General features: G+C 33.9%; 3 protein-coding genes across 3 annotated transcripts; 2 read left to right on the top strand and 1 right to left on the bottom strand.

Annotated features, from left to right (window-relative positions):
• Positions 1–9476: 9476 nt before the first annotated feature.
• On the bottom strand, positions 9477–10515 carry LOC109178414. The gene is made up of 2 exons (XM_019328036.1): positions 9576–10515; positions 9477–9505 (listed from the first exon to the last, which is right to left on the bottom strand). The coding sequence occupies exons 1-2, from the start codon at positions 10513–10515 to the stop codon at positions 9477–9479; spliced, it is 969 nt and encodes a 322-aa protein (XP_019183581.1).
• A 2028-nt stretch (positions 10516–12543) lies between these two features.
• Positions 12544–13887, top strand: LOC109178413. The gene has a single exon (XM_019328035.1). The coding sequence runs from the start codon at positions 12544–12546 to the stop codon at positions 13885–13887; it is 1344 nt and encodes a 447-aa protein (XP_019183580.1).
• A 4104-nt stretch (positions 13888–17991) lies between these two features.
• Positions 17992–18769, top strand: LOC109178420 (flocculation protein FLO11-like). Its single transcript, XM_019328039.1, has 2 exons — positions 17992–18403; positions 18473–18769. The coding sequence occupies exons 1-2, from the start codon at positions 17998–18000 to the stop codon at positions 18691–18693; spliced, it is 627 nt and encodes a 208-aa protein (XP_019183584.1). The 5' UTR covers positions 17992–17997; the 3' UTR covers positions 18694–18769.
• The last annotated feature ends 913 nt before the right edge of the window (positions 18770–19682 follow it).

Below are 19682 nucleotides of genomic sequence, written 5' to 3'. Positions count from 1 at the left end.
TTCCTTAGTTATTTTTGGAAGACTCTGTGGTTAAAACTTGGAACTAAATTGTTGTTTTCTACTACTAATCACCCTCAAACGGATGGCCAAACTGAAGTGGTGAACAGAACACTAGGCACATTGTTACGGGTGTTGATTAGTAAGAATCTAAAAAATTGGGAGGAGTGTATCCCTTTTGCTGAATTTGCCTACAATAGACAAGTTCATAGCACTACGGGTTATTCTCCATTTCAAATTGTTTATGGTTTTAATCCACTAACTCCTCTAGATTTGTTGCCTTTACCTTGTCATGAAATGCTTAACCTTGATGGTGCAAAGAAGGCAGAAGTGGTGAAGTCACTACATGAACGGATTAGCCAAGCAATCGCCAAAAAGAACCAACAAGTGGCGGACAGGGTCAATCGAAGCCGGAAGAAAGTTGTATTTCAACCTGGAGATTGGGTTTGGGTCCATATGAGCAAGGAACGATTTCCTAATCAACGCAAGTCTAAGCTCATGCCTAGAGGTGATGGTCCATTTCAGGTGCTATCCAGAATCAATGATAATGCCTATAAGATTGATCTTCCTGGGGAGTACGGCAATGTTAGTACAACTTTCAATGTTGCTCACCTGACTCCTTTTGATATAAGTGCAAACCAAGATTCGTGGTCGAATCCTTCTATGGCGGGGGGAGCTGATGAGGAAATCACACAAGGAGACTCAAGTTCATTAGCTCAACACGAAAATAGGACGCAAGATCCATTACAAGTGCAGGATGGTCCTATGACACGAGCTCGGACTGCAAGGGTACGTGAGGCCATTTGTGCGTGGACAGAGAAGATTGAATGGAACAAAATTTATTCCTCTACAAAGGAGAATGGAGGAGAAAGTATGACCAGCAAAGGAGAAGGCCAATACTACCATATTATTACACTTAAAGAAGGCTAATGATAGCAGCACAAAGGACCGTATAAATGAGACATCATCTCATTATTTATAACTTATGTTAGGATAAGTTCATATGTAATTATTTTAGCATAAGTTATTTTCTGAATTTTAGACTTCCAGCACAAATAAATAGGCTAGGACAAGTTTGAGAAGACATAGTCTTCTTGTAGTTACAAGAACACTAAGTCAAACACAAATATAGGATCATACAACCACTAGGAAGAATTTCTCTCCTTGTGGGGCTGAATTGTGTGGTTTTCCTTGCTTGAATAAGTGTATTTAAACCCCTCTATGTCTACTTTGAGGGACAGATTATGAATGAGACAATTGAGTTAGCTTTTGCTCACTTCCAACTCTTGTGTTACATAGAGTCACCTCTAGAAGCTGTGAAGTGCATGCTGTGATTGTGTGTATGTAAGCTTCTATTTTCCTTCGTGTGATGCGAAGCTTCTATCCAAAAGAAAATTCTATCATACATTAAGTTTTTAGCCTTCCAAGAGCCACGTCCCTTTCACCCAAAACAACATCCAAAACACTTCGTGAACAACCATACATAACGTGAAGCCTCCTAGCTGAGTTTTAGCACAGAACGGAGTGGAACGAGATGAAGATTTGACACGAATCATATCAATGTCATTTAGTCCAACATATATTATAATCAAGCAACTATTATAAATTATAATTATGAAATTTTAAACAGCATAGTACCTACCTCTAAGTTTTTTGTCATCACCATTGGCCACTTGAATGCCAAGAAATATCCACCATTATTGAAATAAATTTGAACCTGTAATATAAAATCCAAATTCAATTAACTCCAAACAATTATAATATCTAAATTGAATGTAACTCATGGATTTATGCACGGTAGAATTTAACTACCACATCTTTAAAAAAACTGCATGAAGAACTGTGTAGGCTGTGAAATAACAAACTGTTATACAATAAGTAAAGTGATGATTCCTTTTGGACATTCCATTAACCTGTTGGGTGGCAAGCAATATGTAATATAAATTAAAAATAGAAATCAATTAAGTACAACCAATCATTAATATAAAAATTTTAAAAGTAGAGGCCAAATCAACTTTTGCACTGCAGCATTCAACTATCAAATTTTAAGTACAACTTTTGCACTGCAGTACTTTTGAGTATTGTTTTTGGATGTAGGCAATGTTATTCATATCACTATATCTCAAACACTTGTGAACTCATCTACTAAAAGTAAAGATTATGTTAGGAAATTATTTGGGCACTCGAGTTTTGATCTTGACATTGACGCCAAGAAATTTATTTTTGTATATACAACTGTATATGACTGATTGTATGTAGAAGTATCAACCATAATTAAAGTTGTTATTTTAGATTAAAATGCCGAGTACTATTCTTCAACGTTGTATATGAGGAGGTTTTTAAATTTTAACAACTTGTAAAATTTAATATTAATGTTTAGTCTTTTTATAAAATTAATATTAACTATATTTAAATTATTTTGTAATATATGAATTATATATATGTTATTTTAAGTGCTGTATTTTAAAATAAATAATATTGCCTAAATAATATAGGGATAAGCATTCCAGATCTTTCATCTGTTATTTATATATATATATATATATATATATATATATATATATATATATATATTTATATAAAAGTTATGTTAGTATTACACCTCAATATTCCCTCTATTTAGAGGTTACACGTGCACACACATCATATTAGTATATATTTTTAATTTTTTAATTTTAATTTAATTATTATTATATAGAATATATAGATATAGATTATATAGATTGTATAGATTATTTGTCACCAAGTTAGGATCATGCAGTTACTAGGGTATTGATTCCTCAAATGACTATGACACCCTTAGATCCAAGATTATCATTCAAGTTTAAAAGAAGACAATTTTCATTGGTCGGAAAGCTTAGATGTGACGCTGGATTTTAGAGCTTCGAACAAAGTTTGAGAGAACGAGAGTACAGAGCGAGAGAGAGGAGAAGAAGGCGAACGGTCGACGTTAGGGCTGCAAATGAGGGCAAAGACAGCTTTTATACTCCATACATTTGGGTTGGGTTGCAACTATTGATTATTTGTGTCAGTCTATTGTGTCACGATTTTGGACCTAAATTTAGAGTTGTCTTTTGGACTTTAATAATCTAATATATATAGGCCGGATTGTTTAATTCAATTGTTTGCCTGTTTTTTTTTTTTTTTATATAGAAATTTAGGCAATCATTATTACATGGGTCATGATCCACACAATTGTGTGAACCATAAATAAAAAATACATTTTTAATATACTAAAAATACATTATATATATACATAAGGTACATTTTTAATATACTAAGAATACATTATTTTATATAATGTACCTTCATACAAAAATAATTACCTATGGAATGAAAATGACTAGAAAATAGAATAAACGAATAAAAATATTGTTTTAAAATTGAAGCAGATGGATTGTGCTTTTACAGTTTTCTGCCATAGGCTAGGGTTTGTATCTAACACAGATCTAGATTTAAATATACATGCATAGCTAAATAGTACATATTAATGACTACATAATATAGATTAATGAAAAAAAAAAGGAAATAATAGTTAAACTTCCACTAGTACAGAAACAGTCATTCGCGTCCAAAGTAAAGCCTCATTCGCGTCCAAAGTAGCTGGGACGCAGATGTCGGGGACGCGAATTGTATATACAATTCGCGTCCAAAGCTACTTTGGACGCGAAAAATGATTAATCGCGTCCAAAGTTGGAACTTTGGACGCGATTTATCCGATCTGACTGTTGACTACTGACTTTTCGCGTCCAAAGTTGGTCAACTTTGGACGCGAAATGTCAGTAAATCGCGTCCAAAGTTCTTCGACTTTGGACGCGATTTATCATTTTGTTTTAATAAAATGATAATTCGCGTCCAAAGTTGAAGAACTTTGGACGCGAATTATTGGTTTTTTTTTTTTTTAATTTATTAATAAATCCAGTTTTTTTCCTGTACAAAAAATTATATTTTTCATCCTGTACATGCAGTCACAACCACTACCACTTCAAAGCTTTCAACTAAAGTTCAATACATCATCAATTTGCCAACACTTTAACACTAAATAATTAAACTACACTACTTCAACACATGTGTAATAAGCTAGATAAGTACACTACTTCAACTAAGTTCAATACATCATCAATACGCCAACACTTTAACACTAAATAATAAGCTAGATAAGTACAGTACTACTTCAACACATATGTAATAAGCTAGATAAGTACCAACAATACATCATTACAATTCAACTAACTAATATAATTAAATCACACTTCAAAAATTTATATACATTCTTGAGTAAAATATTTAGACCAAATCTCACGAACCTCATCAATTTGCGCTTCTGAATAAGGCTTTCTATTAAAGAATAATTCCTACAAAAATTTAAAATAATCAAATAATTAGTTTTAACATTACTAAAGTGTAATTTAAAACTATGTACTTTTAATAAATTTTACATACCATATCCAAATCATCAGAATCCCAACATTGAGTGCATATTTCATACATGAATCTCATCACATAATACCCGCACTCCACACCACCCGGTTGTTGAGGACACTAGAAAATATGTTTATATATTAATATTTTAAACAATAAAAATATTAATATGAAATATGAAAGATATATATACCTCAATATGAACCCAATCAACGTTGTTTTTAGATCTTCTCCCTCCTAAAGTTTCAACCGATCGAAATGCCCTATAATATACAATCATAAATAATTTATAAACAATAATGGTTAATAATAATTCTCAAAATATAATATATATATATATATATATATATATATATATATATATATATATATATGTGTGTGTGTGTGTGTGTGTGTGTGTGTGTGTGTGTGTGTGTGTGTGTGTGTGTGTGTGTGTGTGTACTTACACATTCAATATGGCCTTAATCTCAAACTCGCGATCACTTGTTGCAATGGAGTCTAATACATAGACTTTTCTTAATGGAACAGAAATAACTAGAAGCATCCAATGATTTCTAAGGCATTTAAATGAATATGTTAAGTGTTATTCACAAATAATGCAATTAAGTTAAACAAATAATTAAAAATATAAATATAGTTTTCTTACTTTTCATGGTATGGAGCTAAAATGAAGTGTCGATTCGTCTGTTCAACCATGGCATTCACAAGATATTTTGAGACCTTATCAATATCCGCACGTACAGAGTCAGCACAAATAGTCCTTGGACAGAGGAATCCAATTGTATGAACTCCAATTTTGGAGCACAACCGACTAAGACATCTACAACATATATATAGATAATTAATAAAAATGAACGACTAATTAAAGACAAGTTTTTAAATATAAAAACATTATAAAAAATACTTACATTATAAATATTTGTAATATGGTCACATCAAGCCATCGCATCGTCAACAAGTCTTTAATATCTTGAAACAACACGTGAATGAAATCCACATCTTGATGATGGAAGATTGCCTCATCGAGATCCACGTTAATGTAATCTAAATCGAAAGGCAGGTTCTTAATAAGTCTGACCAATTTCTTAGATTCATCTCCCAATTGCTGCAGTGTATCATCATCAACAAGAAGTGGTCGTAATTGGACAGCAGATTGATCACCACTTTCAAAATTCATCATTCGGGTTTGTTTTGGATTTTCCTATGAATCAAAAGTAAAGACATAATAACAAGTAGATTGAATATCAAATATTCAAAATATTAAAGATATTCAATATTACCTTAACTTTGTTGACTTGATCAATAGAATGACAACTGCTCCGAGTTGGTGTGCCAACTTTTGGACTTGCTTGTACATTCTTCATCAAATATTCCAGTTGGGATTGCATCAAATCAAACTTGGGCTGCATATCTTCCATTGTTTCTTTTCTAATCTTTTCAGCCACTTTGTCATATATTCTCTTCTCTATGATCTTCTCCATATCACTAACTGAAACAAGCCCAGCTGAATTTCCACGACTTATGCTCTCCGGTTTACCAAACACATCCCTAATATTGGAGTACACTCCAACACCTCTCACATAACCACCGTACTCATTGGTGCCAAGAGTTGTTGTCAATACATCATTTTGCCTTTTTGGTTGGAATGAGCCTTGACTTATCTCTTCACACTTCTCAACCTATATTTCAACACAAAAAAAAAAAAAAAAAAAAAAAGATTTAAAATTTACATGTTAGCTAGTAATCTCGTCAATAATATATATATTTAAAGTATTTGTATTACTTACAATTTTATCCAACACTCCCTTCGTTTTTTCATTAGGAATGTAATAACTTCCATCTTCAGATTTTTTAGATCGCGCTCGAACCCAATCCAAACTACGATCAGTAGATGATATGTTCGAGGTAATAGCCGCACAAGAAGATTGTGAAGACAATGGGTCGCATATCAACCACTCAGACTGCTTTCCAGCATAGCCCGTAGCCCTAAATAGTGAGGATGCACATTTCGCGCTTGCAACTCCCTATACTTTTGACTGTTGGCCTACTTACACAAAAGTTATTATTTAATAATATGTTCATAATAACCATGTTACATGATTATTAAGGAATTAAATTATGTACTGTACCTTGGCAGCTTCAGTTTCATGCGTGGTTACAAATTGCTCCCATTTTTTCTCATCCATGAACTTATATAACTCACAGGGAGAGCTATATTTTTCGTTCTGTTTGTTGATGAAGTCACGGACCAATCTTGTTTTGAAATCTTTCCAATGTAGCCGTGCATGGACCAAAATATGACTTCTTCTCGACTCAGGGATATTAAACTCTTTCTGAAAATCAACAATAAAATAACAAATAATTAGGCCTTTATTGACATTAACATATATAAACTAATGAACTCAAAACTAAAATGAAATAATGATCAATATATAAATTAAATTATTGACTATTACCTTAAGTTCATCCCAGACTGCATCTTTAACCGCAGTTGGAACAAGACGCCAGTGTGGAATGTTTATGTCTATGTGAATACGAACCATAAGGCCAAGGTAATTTGAGTACTTCCTTGCATTTGGCCCAAGAGGCCTATTCTTCTCATCAAACTCAATTGCCTTAGACTCATCCTCTGGTCTCTTCTTTGTCATTTTACTGCAAGTTGTAGCTCCTCTTGCTTTATGCACTTTGCTCTCTGTTCCCTTTGAAGATTCCTCCACCACCGGATCTGTGTGATCGTCAGCCATGTATATATATACCTGCACATGCATAAGATAAATATGTTATAAAGAACATCTTATAAAATATAACCATGTTAAAAAATAATAATAACATTACATTATAGAAATTATACTGTCGGATGATCAATCCACAACCCTTCTTCATGATCAGTACGCATGTAATTAGTATCAATGTTATCTTCACATAAAGTCACATGTTGAATACCAATAGAAAATGGTGGGGTTTCATCAAATTGGTCATATTCCTCTTCATCAACAACATCACCAACACCAACAATACTTCTTTTGCCTTGTAAGACAATTGATCACTTACTATCAATAGGATCAGAAACATAGAAGACTTGTTTAGCTTGAGATGCAAGTATAAACAGTTCATCATGATATCCTAGCCGACCAAAATCAACTAAGGTAAAACCCAAATCATCTACATGGACACTCCGCCTGTTATCAACCCAAGAACATCGGAATAGAGGAATCCTAAACACCTTATAATCAAGTTCCCAGATTTCATCAATGACTCCATAGTATGACATAGTAGCATCTACCGGGTTAGTATCTTTAGCACTAGAATACTCTCTTGATTGTGCTACTAATGTCACTCCACTATTTTGCACTATACTTTTTTGATCTTGACATTTTGTGTAAAACATATACCCATTAATATCATATCCCTCATAAGTGCTCACAACAAATCTAGGGCCATACGATAACCATCTAATGGTTTCAGTGATATTATTTGGCACTTGAGATAACTCTTGCATCACTGTATCTTTGAACCATGTGATAAATGTAGAATTGTGTTCTTTTGTCACCCACATTTCACCTTTAGAAGGATTTTTTTGCCTTATAATAGACAAGTGTTGTTCCAAATATGGATGAACCTCAGAAAGCTGCTGCAGTACGAGATGATGTTCTTGATTTCGGATTATTTGACTTGGGACATGTGTTTTAAACCCAATGGTACCTTTTCCTGTGAGTCTTACCTCATGACGTGATTTAGAAACACCAATGGACTGAACATTAGCCAAATAATCAGTACAGAAATCAATCACTTCTTCAGCGCCATAAGCTTCAATTATACTCCCCTCTGGCCGATATCGATTTCTCACATATCCTTTCAAAATTCCCATGTATCTCTCAAATGGATACATATACCTCAAGAATACAGGACCACACATTTTAATTTCCCACACCAAGTGAACTGTTAAATGCACCATAACATCAAAAAATGATGGAGGGAAATACATTTCAAACTGGCATAAAGTTACTACCACATCAGCTTGCAAAGAATCCAACACCTCAGGATCAACAACTTTACTACTAATGACATTGAAAAAGTAGCAAAGCTTTGTAATTGCTTGTCTAACATGGTTAGGTAATATGCCTCTAATAGCAATAGGTAACATATGTTGCATTAGCACATGGCAATCATGTGATTTCATACCAACCAATTTAAGGTCCTTCATTGAAACAAGCTTTTTAATGTTAGATGAATAGCCAGAAGGAACCTTGACACCATTTAGACAGCTACAAAAACTTGTTTTTCCTTTTTAGACAGAGTATAACAAGCTGGAGGTAAGTATGCCCTCTTTCCAGATTCCTGTGCTGCTAATTGAGTCCTTATCCCCAATTCTACCATATCTTTTCTAGCTTTAATACCATCTTTCGTCTTACCTTGAATATTCAACAATGTCCCGATAATGCTATCACAAATATTTATCTCCACATGCATTACATCAAGACAATGTCGAACAGATAAGTGCTCCCAATATGGTAAATCCCATAATATAGACCTCTTTTTCCAAATACCCTTTTGACTTGTTTTTGAAGTTTTTCCCCACACATTATCAATGTTTTTCACTCGATCATAAACAACATCCCCTGATAATGGTAAGCGAGCAACTCCAGTCTCAGATTTTCCATTGAAAGCTTTTTTCCTCTTTCGATAAGGATGGTCAATAGGTAAAAAGGTTCGATGACTCATGAACACATTTTTCCTACTGTTGTTCAACCAAAGATCAACTGTTTCATCTTCACAAACAGGGCATGCCTTAGCCCCTTTAGTAGTATACCCTGACAAGTTACCATATGCTGGGAAGTCATTGATTGTGCAGAACAGCATGGCTCGTAAAGTGAAGTTGGTTTGACTATGAGCATCAAATACTGTCACACCTACATTCCACAACATCTTTAAATCTTCAATAAGCGGTGCCAAGTACACATCTATGTCGTTTCCTGGTTGTTTAGGACCAGATATTAGCAATGATAACATGATGTACTTGCGCTTCATACACAACCACGGAGGAAGATTGTAAACTGTTAAGAGAATTGGCCAAGTGCTATGGCGACTGCTCATGTTACCATGAGGGTTCATTCCATCAGTGCATAGTCCAAGCCTAAGATTTCGATTTTCAGCACCGAAATCAGGAAACTTCTTATTAATGTTCTTCCACTGAGGAGAATCGGCAGGATGTCTCAACTTTCCATCTTCTTTTCTCCCACTAGCATGCCATTGCAAATTCTTCGCATCCTTTGCATTTGCAAACAAACGTTTGAATCTTGGAATCACCGGTAGATACCACAACAACTTCGCTGGAGGACCTTTCTTCTGCTCACATGCATCATCGAGCCCTTTTCGTTTATAACGCGATGCTCCACACTTTGGACACACATGCAAGTCTTTGTTTTGATTCCAATACAAAATACAGTCGTTTGGACATGCATGGATCCTTTCAATCTCCATACTCAACGGACATAACATTTTCTTTGCCTCATAAGTTGAACTAGGAAGTTCATTCTCATTTGGAAGCATGCCCTTTAAAAGCTCTAATAACTCCATGAAACTCTTATCACTCCACCTATGTTTTGCTTTTACGGTATACAATTTAAGCACTGCTGATAACTTTGTAAATTTACTACATCCAGAAAACAAAGGTTTTCCAGAACTCTCAAAAAAACTTTCAAACTCTTGAGGCATTTGATTCAAATCCCCTTGCATATCCCGCATCAATTCATCTAGCCGATCATTGTCTCCATCATTTCTAACATTATCTTCATTACTTTGATCTTTTTCTTGATTTTTTCTACATTCTCTTTGATTTGTACTGTTACTAGTAAGGACAGTTTCACCATGCCATATCCACCGGTCATATCCTATCTTAAAACCACGACGTATCAAATGTTCCTTAATTTGTTCAGAACTACGAAACTTTTTTAGATTTCTACAATCATAACAAGGACACACTATATAATTTTCACCAATTTTACTTGCATATTCCTCGGCAATTTTAACAAACTCTTGAACCCCATGAACATATTCAAGTGTATTGCGCTTTTTATACATCCAACTCCGATCCATATCTCCTATATATTGTCACACAACATTTAAGAAATGATAAATGAGTTAGTTTCTTAAGTTATAACTTAAAGGTTCAAATTAAAGCTTTAACTAAATTTATCAACAATACCTAACATATACAATAATACACAACGAATTTGTCAACAATGTCTAACTTATACAATAATACACAACAAATTTGTATATACAATAAACAAATAATACAATAATTAATGATTTACGAATACATCAAATGCAATGTAGGTAATTTTCTTCCACCAATGCTACAATAACCTTTGATCCACAACTACTAAAATAACTATTAATATTTTAACCAAGTAACAACATTATCCAAATTAAAACATTTATAAAATTATACGGTAAAGGTGCAATCTCTATAAACAAATAATACAAATAACACAACAAATTTGTATATACAACAATAACAAATAATACACAATAAACAACAATAACAAATATACAATAATACACAATAAACAATAATAACAAATAACAAAAAAAAAAAAAAATTAAACAAACTCACCGTACCTCTGCCGGCGTTCGTAGCAGCGACGGTGGTGGCGGGGGATGTAGCAGCGGCGACCGGCGTCTGGCGTTCGTAGCAGCGGCGGTGGTGGCGTGCGATGTAGCAGCGGCGACCGGCGGTGGTTGGCGTGTTAGCAGCAGCGGAGACCGGCGGTGCTTGGCGTGCGAGGAGCAGCGACGACTGGCCGGTGTGAGGTCTGAACGGCGGACGATGAACGGCGAGCGAATTGAAAGACGGAGGAAGGAGACGGCGGAGAGGTCTGATTTGGGGGGTTAGGACGGAGAGCGGGCTGAAATGCTGAATTGGATTTGGGGGTAGATTAGAAATTTAATTCGCGTCCAAAGTTGCCAATTTTGGACGCGAATTATATCTGCATTAAGTCATTCGCGTCCAAAGTTGGCAACTTTGGACGCGAACTTTGGTCTATATATATATATATATATATATATATATATATATATATATATATATATATATATATATATATATATATATATATATATATATATATATAGTGGCAATTTAATTACAAAATTGCCACCGCGCTACACATTCGGCGTCCAAAGTTGTAACTTTGGACGCGATTTATACGATCTTATTGATATTTTTTGTACTAGTGTTCGTTTTAAGCAGATTCTAGAATTAGGGCTAGAGACCAACATCATGAAATGAACATAGCCTAAGAATCGAAGATCAGAAACCCACTAAAATTTCGTTTTGGAGAATTAAATTACCAAGGTTAGGGTTCAAACTCAGAGATCGATAAAGAAATAAGTCAACTACTATACTGTAAGGTGAGGTCAGCTTTTTATATATAGGATTTGGGCAATTTTTTTGTACATACAAATGTAGGTTGACAATTTTGAGACTTATTAGTTATGATATATATAACTATATTCTTTAATTTACTAAACATATATGGTATGTTATTATATATACCATAATGTACTTATTTGATGTATACTATATAAAAATTGTAGTAAATTAATAATGTATTTTTGAAAAATGGTGCACAAATATATGTATCTCTACTTATTTAGGCAAATGTAGGTTAAAAATGGTGCTCATCATGTAGTTTTCTATAAATGCATACTAAATTTGAGTTAAGATTTATTAATTTTAGTTAGATATATTTTGTATTAATATCAAAATATATTAATCACTTATATGTATATAAATTTTAAAATTAATTTTTAATGCACTCATTGTTTTAGGTTGCTATTCATTAAATTGAATTATGCTATTCAGTATGAAATTTGTTATTTTTTGGTACTTGCATATATGTATGTATGTATGTATGTATGTATGTATGTATGTATGTATGTATGTATGTACATATATATATATATATATATATATATATATATATATATATATATATATATGTATGTATACTTATTTAGTTTAAAATTATTTTTTTATAAATGCATACTAAATTTTATTTAGTGGAGATTGAAAAGCTGTTATCAATTCATGGTAAGAGTTTGAAGTACTTTCCTGAAATGTCAACGGCCAATTTTGAGGCCTTTAATGTTATATCAAACAGGCTTATACAAGAAGAATTATCATATGATTGTGTGGATCAAGAGAAAGAGAACCAGGAATTGGTAAGGCAGTTAACAGAAGAGCAAAATTTCATATACAATGAGGTGTTAACAGATATTGATCGCAAAGCTGGCGGGTTATTCTTCATTTATGGTTATGGAGAGACTGGTAAGACATTTTTGTGGCAAGCATTGTCCTCCGTTTTAAGGTCTAAGAGGGAAATAGTGTTAAATGTTGCATCTAGCGGCATAGCTTCGCTTTTATTACCAGGTGGAAGAACTGCACATTCTCGATTTGTCATACCGATATCTGTTAATGAAGATTCCACTTGCAACAAAAGTCACGACAGTCCATTAGCAGAGCTTATTGTTCAAAGCAAGTTGATAATATGGGATGAAGCCCCAATGATGCACAGATTTTGTTTTGAAGCTCTATACCGAACTATGAGGGATTTGTTGCGCTTCAAACATCCAAGTAGTTATGAAATGACATTTGGTGGTAAAACAGTTCTTTTTTGTGGCGATTTCAGGCAGATTCTACCAGTAATTTCAAAGGGTACAAGACAGGATATTGTTCGGGCGAGCATTAGTAGTTCCTCATATTTTTGGAAATCCTGCAAAGTATTTAGGCTAACTAATAATCTACGCCTAAGAAGTGTACAATCACAAATCGAGGGTAAAGAGATTGAGGAGTTTGCAAAATGGATAGCTAATATAGGTGACAGAAATGTTGGTAATTCAAGTGATGGTGAGTCAGATATTACAGTTCCAGAACATTTATTGCTGAAGTGCGAGGATGACCCTATTGCTACAATGGTCGATAGCACCTTCCCTCATTTTAGACTGGGGATTGGCGATCTGTCATATCTTAATGATAGTGCTATTTTGGCTCCAACATTGGATGTGGTAGATAGCACTAACCAATACATAAATGATCATAATCCTACTGAGGGTAGGACTTACTTGAGTCGTGATTCTGTTTGTAAGTCAGATTCAAATGTTGATATGTTAGCAGATTTGCACACTCCCGAATTCTTGAATGGCCTAAGATGTTCTGGAGTACCAAATCATTCTTTGACATTGAAAGTTGGGTCACCTGTTATGCTCTTGAGAAATATTGATCACACACTAGGATTATGCAACGATACAAGGTTGATTGTTACTAGGTTAGCTGATCATGTGTTGGAAGCCAAGATCATGTGCGGTACAAATGCAGGAACAAGAGTATTAATTCCTAGAATGTCACTTACACCGTCAGATCCAAGAATGCCTTCAAATTTCAACGGAAGCAATTCCCGTTGATGTTATCCTATGCCATGACAATCAACAAAAGTCAAGGACAAACACTTTCTAAAGTGGGATTGCTGTTGAAAAGACCTGTCTTTAACCATGACCAATTGTACGTAGCTGTTTCAAGAGTTAGTAACCCAAGGGGTTTAAAATTTTTGATTTGTGGCGAAATGTTGTGTACAACGAAGTCTTCAATAATGTATAATAACATTCCACAATTTATTATTTAAAATGTACTATATTTTTAAATACTATGTTTCTTATTCTTATTATATTATACGCAATATTCTATGTGTTATATAGGTAGCCATGCATCACATTGTTTCAACAATGAAGTCTTCAACAATGTCTAATAAAATTACTGAATTCATCAATGTGTAATAAAATCACAAGTTTTTCATTTCACATTTATTCAGGTTCAAATAACTATATTCTATACTGTATATATATCATACTATATATATAGTCGCACATCGCGCGGGTGCACCCACTAGTAATTTTACAATAGTGAAAAAAATAAATACGAGTAAAAGAATTTTACAAGTGAAAAAAATAAATACGAGTAAAAGAAAACTAATATTACACTCCAAATTGATTACCAGGATGACTACTTCATTTCTAATGCTTGCCAGCCAAGAGATGAATGCATGTGTATGTGCATGGGAGGGGACACATATATAAATGAAAAGTAGCCCCACCTTTTCAATGCATGGGGCCAATAAAAATTGTCCCATACAGATAATTCCACCTTCATTGTACCTCCCATGGCTAACCCCACCATTTGCCCACCACAAACCCTAGCTGTATTAGCCACTAGGTTGGTAGGCTTCTTTTCTAAAGTGAAAGTGATTGATTTGGTATCCAATGAATAATGATCAAGTTTTATTTTTTAATTACTATTTATACTTAATAATGGTGTTTATGGAACTATTTTAACATTCACAATGAACTCTAGTGTTTATTCCATTTAATTTGAATTCAAATTGTTTTATAACTTTGAATTCGAAACTAAAATTCATTCACTATTTCTATCATGAAATCGGGTAGAAGAGATAAATTATAAGTTGTGTCTCATTTAACTTACAAGCACCTAAATATTTGTAGCATGGATCGGAGTTGTATTAGTAGCAATTTTCTCACAATGCTCCTTGTTTCCTCACCTCTTCATTTTCTTTCAGGAGTCAATATTCACTTGGACATAATGTCTGTTTGATATAAAATTGCATCTTTCTATTCGATTATGTATGTATATACACTCGCAAACTATTAATAAATAATAATAATAATAATGAGTGAGCTGACAGTGTTGGTTACGTTTGTCCAACTTACTGATCAGTAAATTGTGACAGCACCTGTGTGTGTCTGAGTAATTCTAACCATTTTGCACAGTATGGGTAATGCAATTATTAGACAAAGGGGGTGGGCATAAAAGGAAGGAAAAGGCCATAACTTTTTGGCATTCCCATTATTATACAGATCACAGAGTGCAGTGAGTGAGTTATCTGCAGATCGAATTGGAAAGAACAATATCGGATCTGATCTTTGAAGGAATCATATCTGCAGACTGGTAGCTGCAGCCATGAAATTCTTGTTCCAGTGCCCATGTTGCTCTTGCTTCTGCTTCATGAAACCCCAGGCAGGGAAGCCAAAGAAAGTCAAAGATGATACACCTGCAAAACCCAAAGAAGAAGCTAAACACAAAGAAGAAGCCAAGAAAGATTGATCTCATATCATACAGACTGCCCGGCCTGGTGCAACTCTTTCTTTTTCTGCTCTACGTACGTGATCAATAAGTGTTTTTTTTTTTTTTTTTTTTTTTGGGATTTGATTGGAATTTTATTATATTCTAGAAAAACTACATAATCAGTTTCATGTTTCTTCTCTGCAATGCTGAGAAGTGAGACCACCCTCTTTCTACCAATCTAATGCATCTATCTGATCTACATATAATTGTATGTATATCAAAATAATGACAATTTTTATTATTATTAGCTTCATAATAATTATAATCTCTGGATCTCATTTTACTTTGTTACATATTAGTAAAGGTCATTTCAATTTTTTTTTTTTTATATTTAATAACACAGCATTGTAAATTGTAATGAAAACTCGTTGTTCACTAATACTAAATTAATTAATATAAAAATTAAATTATAAATCAATTTAGTTTAAGAATGAGGGCTTTAGATAGATGTAGATAACATGTATCAAAAAATTTAACATAACATTTGATAATATTAGATCAACTATAAAACTATCATATAATCCAATCAATTTGTTGGTATTGGATATAACGAGTGCAATATTGGTTTATATTAGCATTTTATATTTAATTTGTGTTTAATTGTATGAGATGAGATTTGTCGGTGAAGAACACAGAAGTTCAAGGAATGAGACACAATCTTGGTCACATAGAATCTCGAAAGGTAAAATTCGTGATTTTTTTTACTAAGGTTGTGTGTTAGAGTGAGAAAGCTTGTGACTCTTCAATTCCATGGCTGCTTCAGAGCTTGTTAGTGTGTGTGTAAGTAAAGTTTGATGAGTGAAAATGAAGCCTCAATTCCTTTACAGAGAGAGGTGAGCTCTCTGCTCTTCTTCTCCTTTTGTTGCTTCAATTGGACATCACTGAATGGGCCCTGGCCCGGGCTGGGCTTGGTACATCCATCACATGTGGTCACACTATTCAAATAGTGTAATTAGTTCAAAGAATAGACTTAAAATAGAGTAATTGCAAATAAATTCTTAAAAGGTAAACAATCTATACATAATGCTCAAAAAAGTATGTGATTACAAGGTTCAACATTCAAGTCTGGATCAAATTTTTTCTTCAATTAGAGCCTTTATGCACGTCTCAATCCAAGTCCAAATTAGTCTGGCCAAATGCCATATGCAAAAATATGTATGGATTGAAAAATATCTTGCAATACCCAAATACTTAATTGCCCTACTTAATATTATTGATATAGTTTGTCAATAAATTTAAAAAATACTTTGATTTATGGAAATGCTCATAGCTGTTATCTTAAGATGCGCATTGAGAGAAGCCTACTTGCGATCCTAACCAGAATTACAATATGTAACCAACCTAGGTTGCTCATAGCTGACCAGCTCAACTCAAGGCAAATAGACATCTCTCACAGGAGTCAAACTTGCAACATTTTGATTATCAAACTAATGACCAACTTGGATAGAGTTGCCTTTAAAAAATACTTTAATTTATATCAATCTTGCAACAATAGCCTCTTTCTTCAGTTTCCCAATTTCCTCCCTCTATAATAATAATAAGCTCGCATGGGCAGCTCAACTCGTCATAGAGGTGAAAGTTGGAAAGAATGACCAGAGATCGAGTCTCACCAGTGACAGTGTGGGAGCAACGGGCTCCTTGTACACAGTAAACAAAGGTCTAGCCTCTGATGTTTTGGGTTGGGTTCAACCTTTTGAAAAGAATAATAATAATAAATTATTTCTATCTCATCAGCATTTCAGTTTCATGTTCATTTCACCTTTCCCTCTTACAATATCATCAAGCTTCCCTATTTGTCTTCATTCTTTTCTTGGCACAATATATAATTAATAACTCTGAATTGCTGTATATATGTAATGCATACATCCATTCACAAATTAAAGAACGCTACAATGGATACACGCAGACATCCATTCATCATCTTAGTTTTCTTGCTCTCTTTCCATTTTTATTCATCAACATCCTATGCTGACATCATTGGAAGAGACAAAGGTTGGGTCTTAAGCCCTTTTGGAGGTAATATTCACTGGGATCAACATTTTAAATTTCATGTTAATAACAGTATTTGTAAGTTTTTCTAGCTCTCTTTTGTTTTTTTTTTTTTTTTTAAAATTTTTACATTATATTTTATTATATGCATTTTTGGTGGATCCAATCATACCCCACATTCCCACAATAACTAGCAAATAGATAGATCAAAATGGTTTGAAAAAAAAAAAAAAAAAATTGTAGGACTTTTCAATAGGTTGAATTTGGACTAGGCAAAACAAGTTAAAATACATTGTTAGTTACTAGAGTTATTAAAATTTGAATATCGACCATACAATTTAAGATTCAAATATTATATTGTAATGTTTTTTTTTTTGTTTTTTTGTATAATGCATCGATATCCACATCCGGCACCATCTGTAGGCACTACGAGGACTACTTCCTGGTCGTCTAAGGGTACTACATTGTCAATTTCTGAGGTTGGTTCAACTAAAGGATCATCATCAACCATTACACCATCTAGACATGTTTCTTCGCCTAAAGGGTTTGTGGGTTCTTCACCAATTAGCAGCTACTCACCAAAGTCCAAGCAGAGTCCTGCTCCAAAAAGATTCACTCTAGAAGTGATTATTCCTCCTAAAAGCTCTATTTCATCTTCTTCAGCCAATGCCTTATCATCATCATCATGGCATGCAGCTGTGAAGGCTCCAACACCAGTGACACACCTGCAGCCACCAAGCCACACTGCAAGGACCACATCTATCTTGCCGCCCTCCATTGCATCTAAAATAATACCTTCTTCGTCACTATCACCAACTACACCGCTCATGTCTCCTCCTCAAGGATCAACGAATATACCTTCTTCTTCTTCTTCTTCATCACCAACTTCACTGCCTGCTCCATCATCAAATAAATCCCCGGTTACGTCTCCTCAACCACCAACTAATATTGCTCCAATTCCACCAAACTCTAATTCAGCATGCGCAATGCCAATTACGCCTACACTTTTCTTGGCATCACTCCTCTCACTTTCCATCACTGTTACGTTGCTTTACAGCAATTATTTACTATTTATCATTAATTAAGAATACAACTACTTCCACTGGATTTTGTTCATTGGGTATCCAAATATTTATATTCTCTTTTATTCAGTTATATTATATTAAATCTTTTGGATCACTTGAGATGTAGGCCAGGTAATTTATTTTATTGTATAAAAATTTGCTCTATTGCATACCAATATAATGAATTCAATTTTTGTGTAACATATATACTTCATCTATAAACTCATAGTAAGATTGGTCATTTCACATGTAAATGTGAATAATCTACAAGTTGGCCGGGTGAATAAACACAGCACAAATTAAATGCAGAGGAACTGATTGTATCACTGTGATCTGAATAACTCAAATACATTCACTTCATCAGTTTCTCAGACACAGGAACTTCTATAGCACAGTGCATAGCTCATGAAGGGTTCTGGAATTCCATAATTGTTTCACTCACATTGCAGTAAATACAAACAAGTGATCGAATACTGTAGTAAGTCAGTAACTTTGCTTTCCTTTCTCAAACCAGTATACTTTTCGGAGCAATTTCATAAACAATTAATTTTAAAGCATTGCTTCAACTTTACGTTCTTAACGTTCCAATACAAAATTAACTCTGCCTATTCAAATCGAATTTCAGAACAAAAATATATTCCAGCTAAAACACATACCAAAGTCTCGATTGAGCAAATTAGTAACCAAAATATTCAGCACAAGATTGCATTTTTAATGAACAGCATGTACAGAAAAGTATTCATACACTTACGCGTTTCATCTGTGCTGCTGCGATTTCCCTCGTCCGCCAGAACTGCTCGGAGAAATGAGGATGATGGTTTGAACTTGTTTGCCATATCAAGACATCAAGCTTCTTCCAGCTAGTAGGTGGTTTCAGCATGTTGGCTAGCCATTGTTCACACTCCATGAATTTGATGATTAAAAAGCCTCCATGTATCCTTACCTAACTGCCACTCAACAAATATATGAACACTAGACTCATAATATTCACTACTGGAAATTATGAAATT

Source organism: Ipomoea nil, unplaced genomic scaffold, assembly GCF_001879475.1.
Source record: "Ipomoea nil cultivar Tokyo-kokei standard unplaced genomic scaffold, Asagao_1.1 scaffold0841, whole genome shotgun sequence".
Classification (NCBI taxonomy): domain Eukaryota; kingdom Viridiplantae; phylum Streptophyta; class Magnoliopsida; order Solanales; family Convolvulaceae; genus Ipomoea; species Ipomoea nil.
The sequence above is the reverse complement of the archived record's forward strand: the minus strand, read 5'-3'. Positions and strand labels throughout refer to the sequence as shown.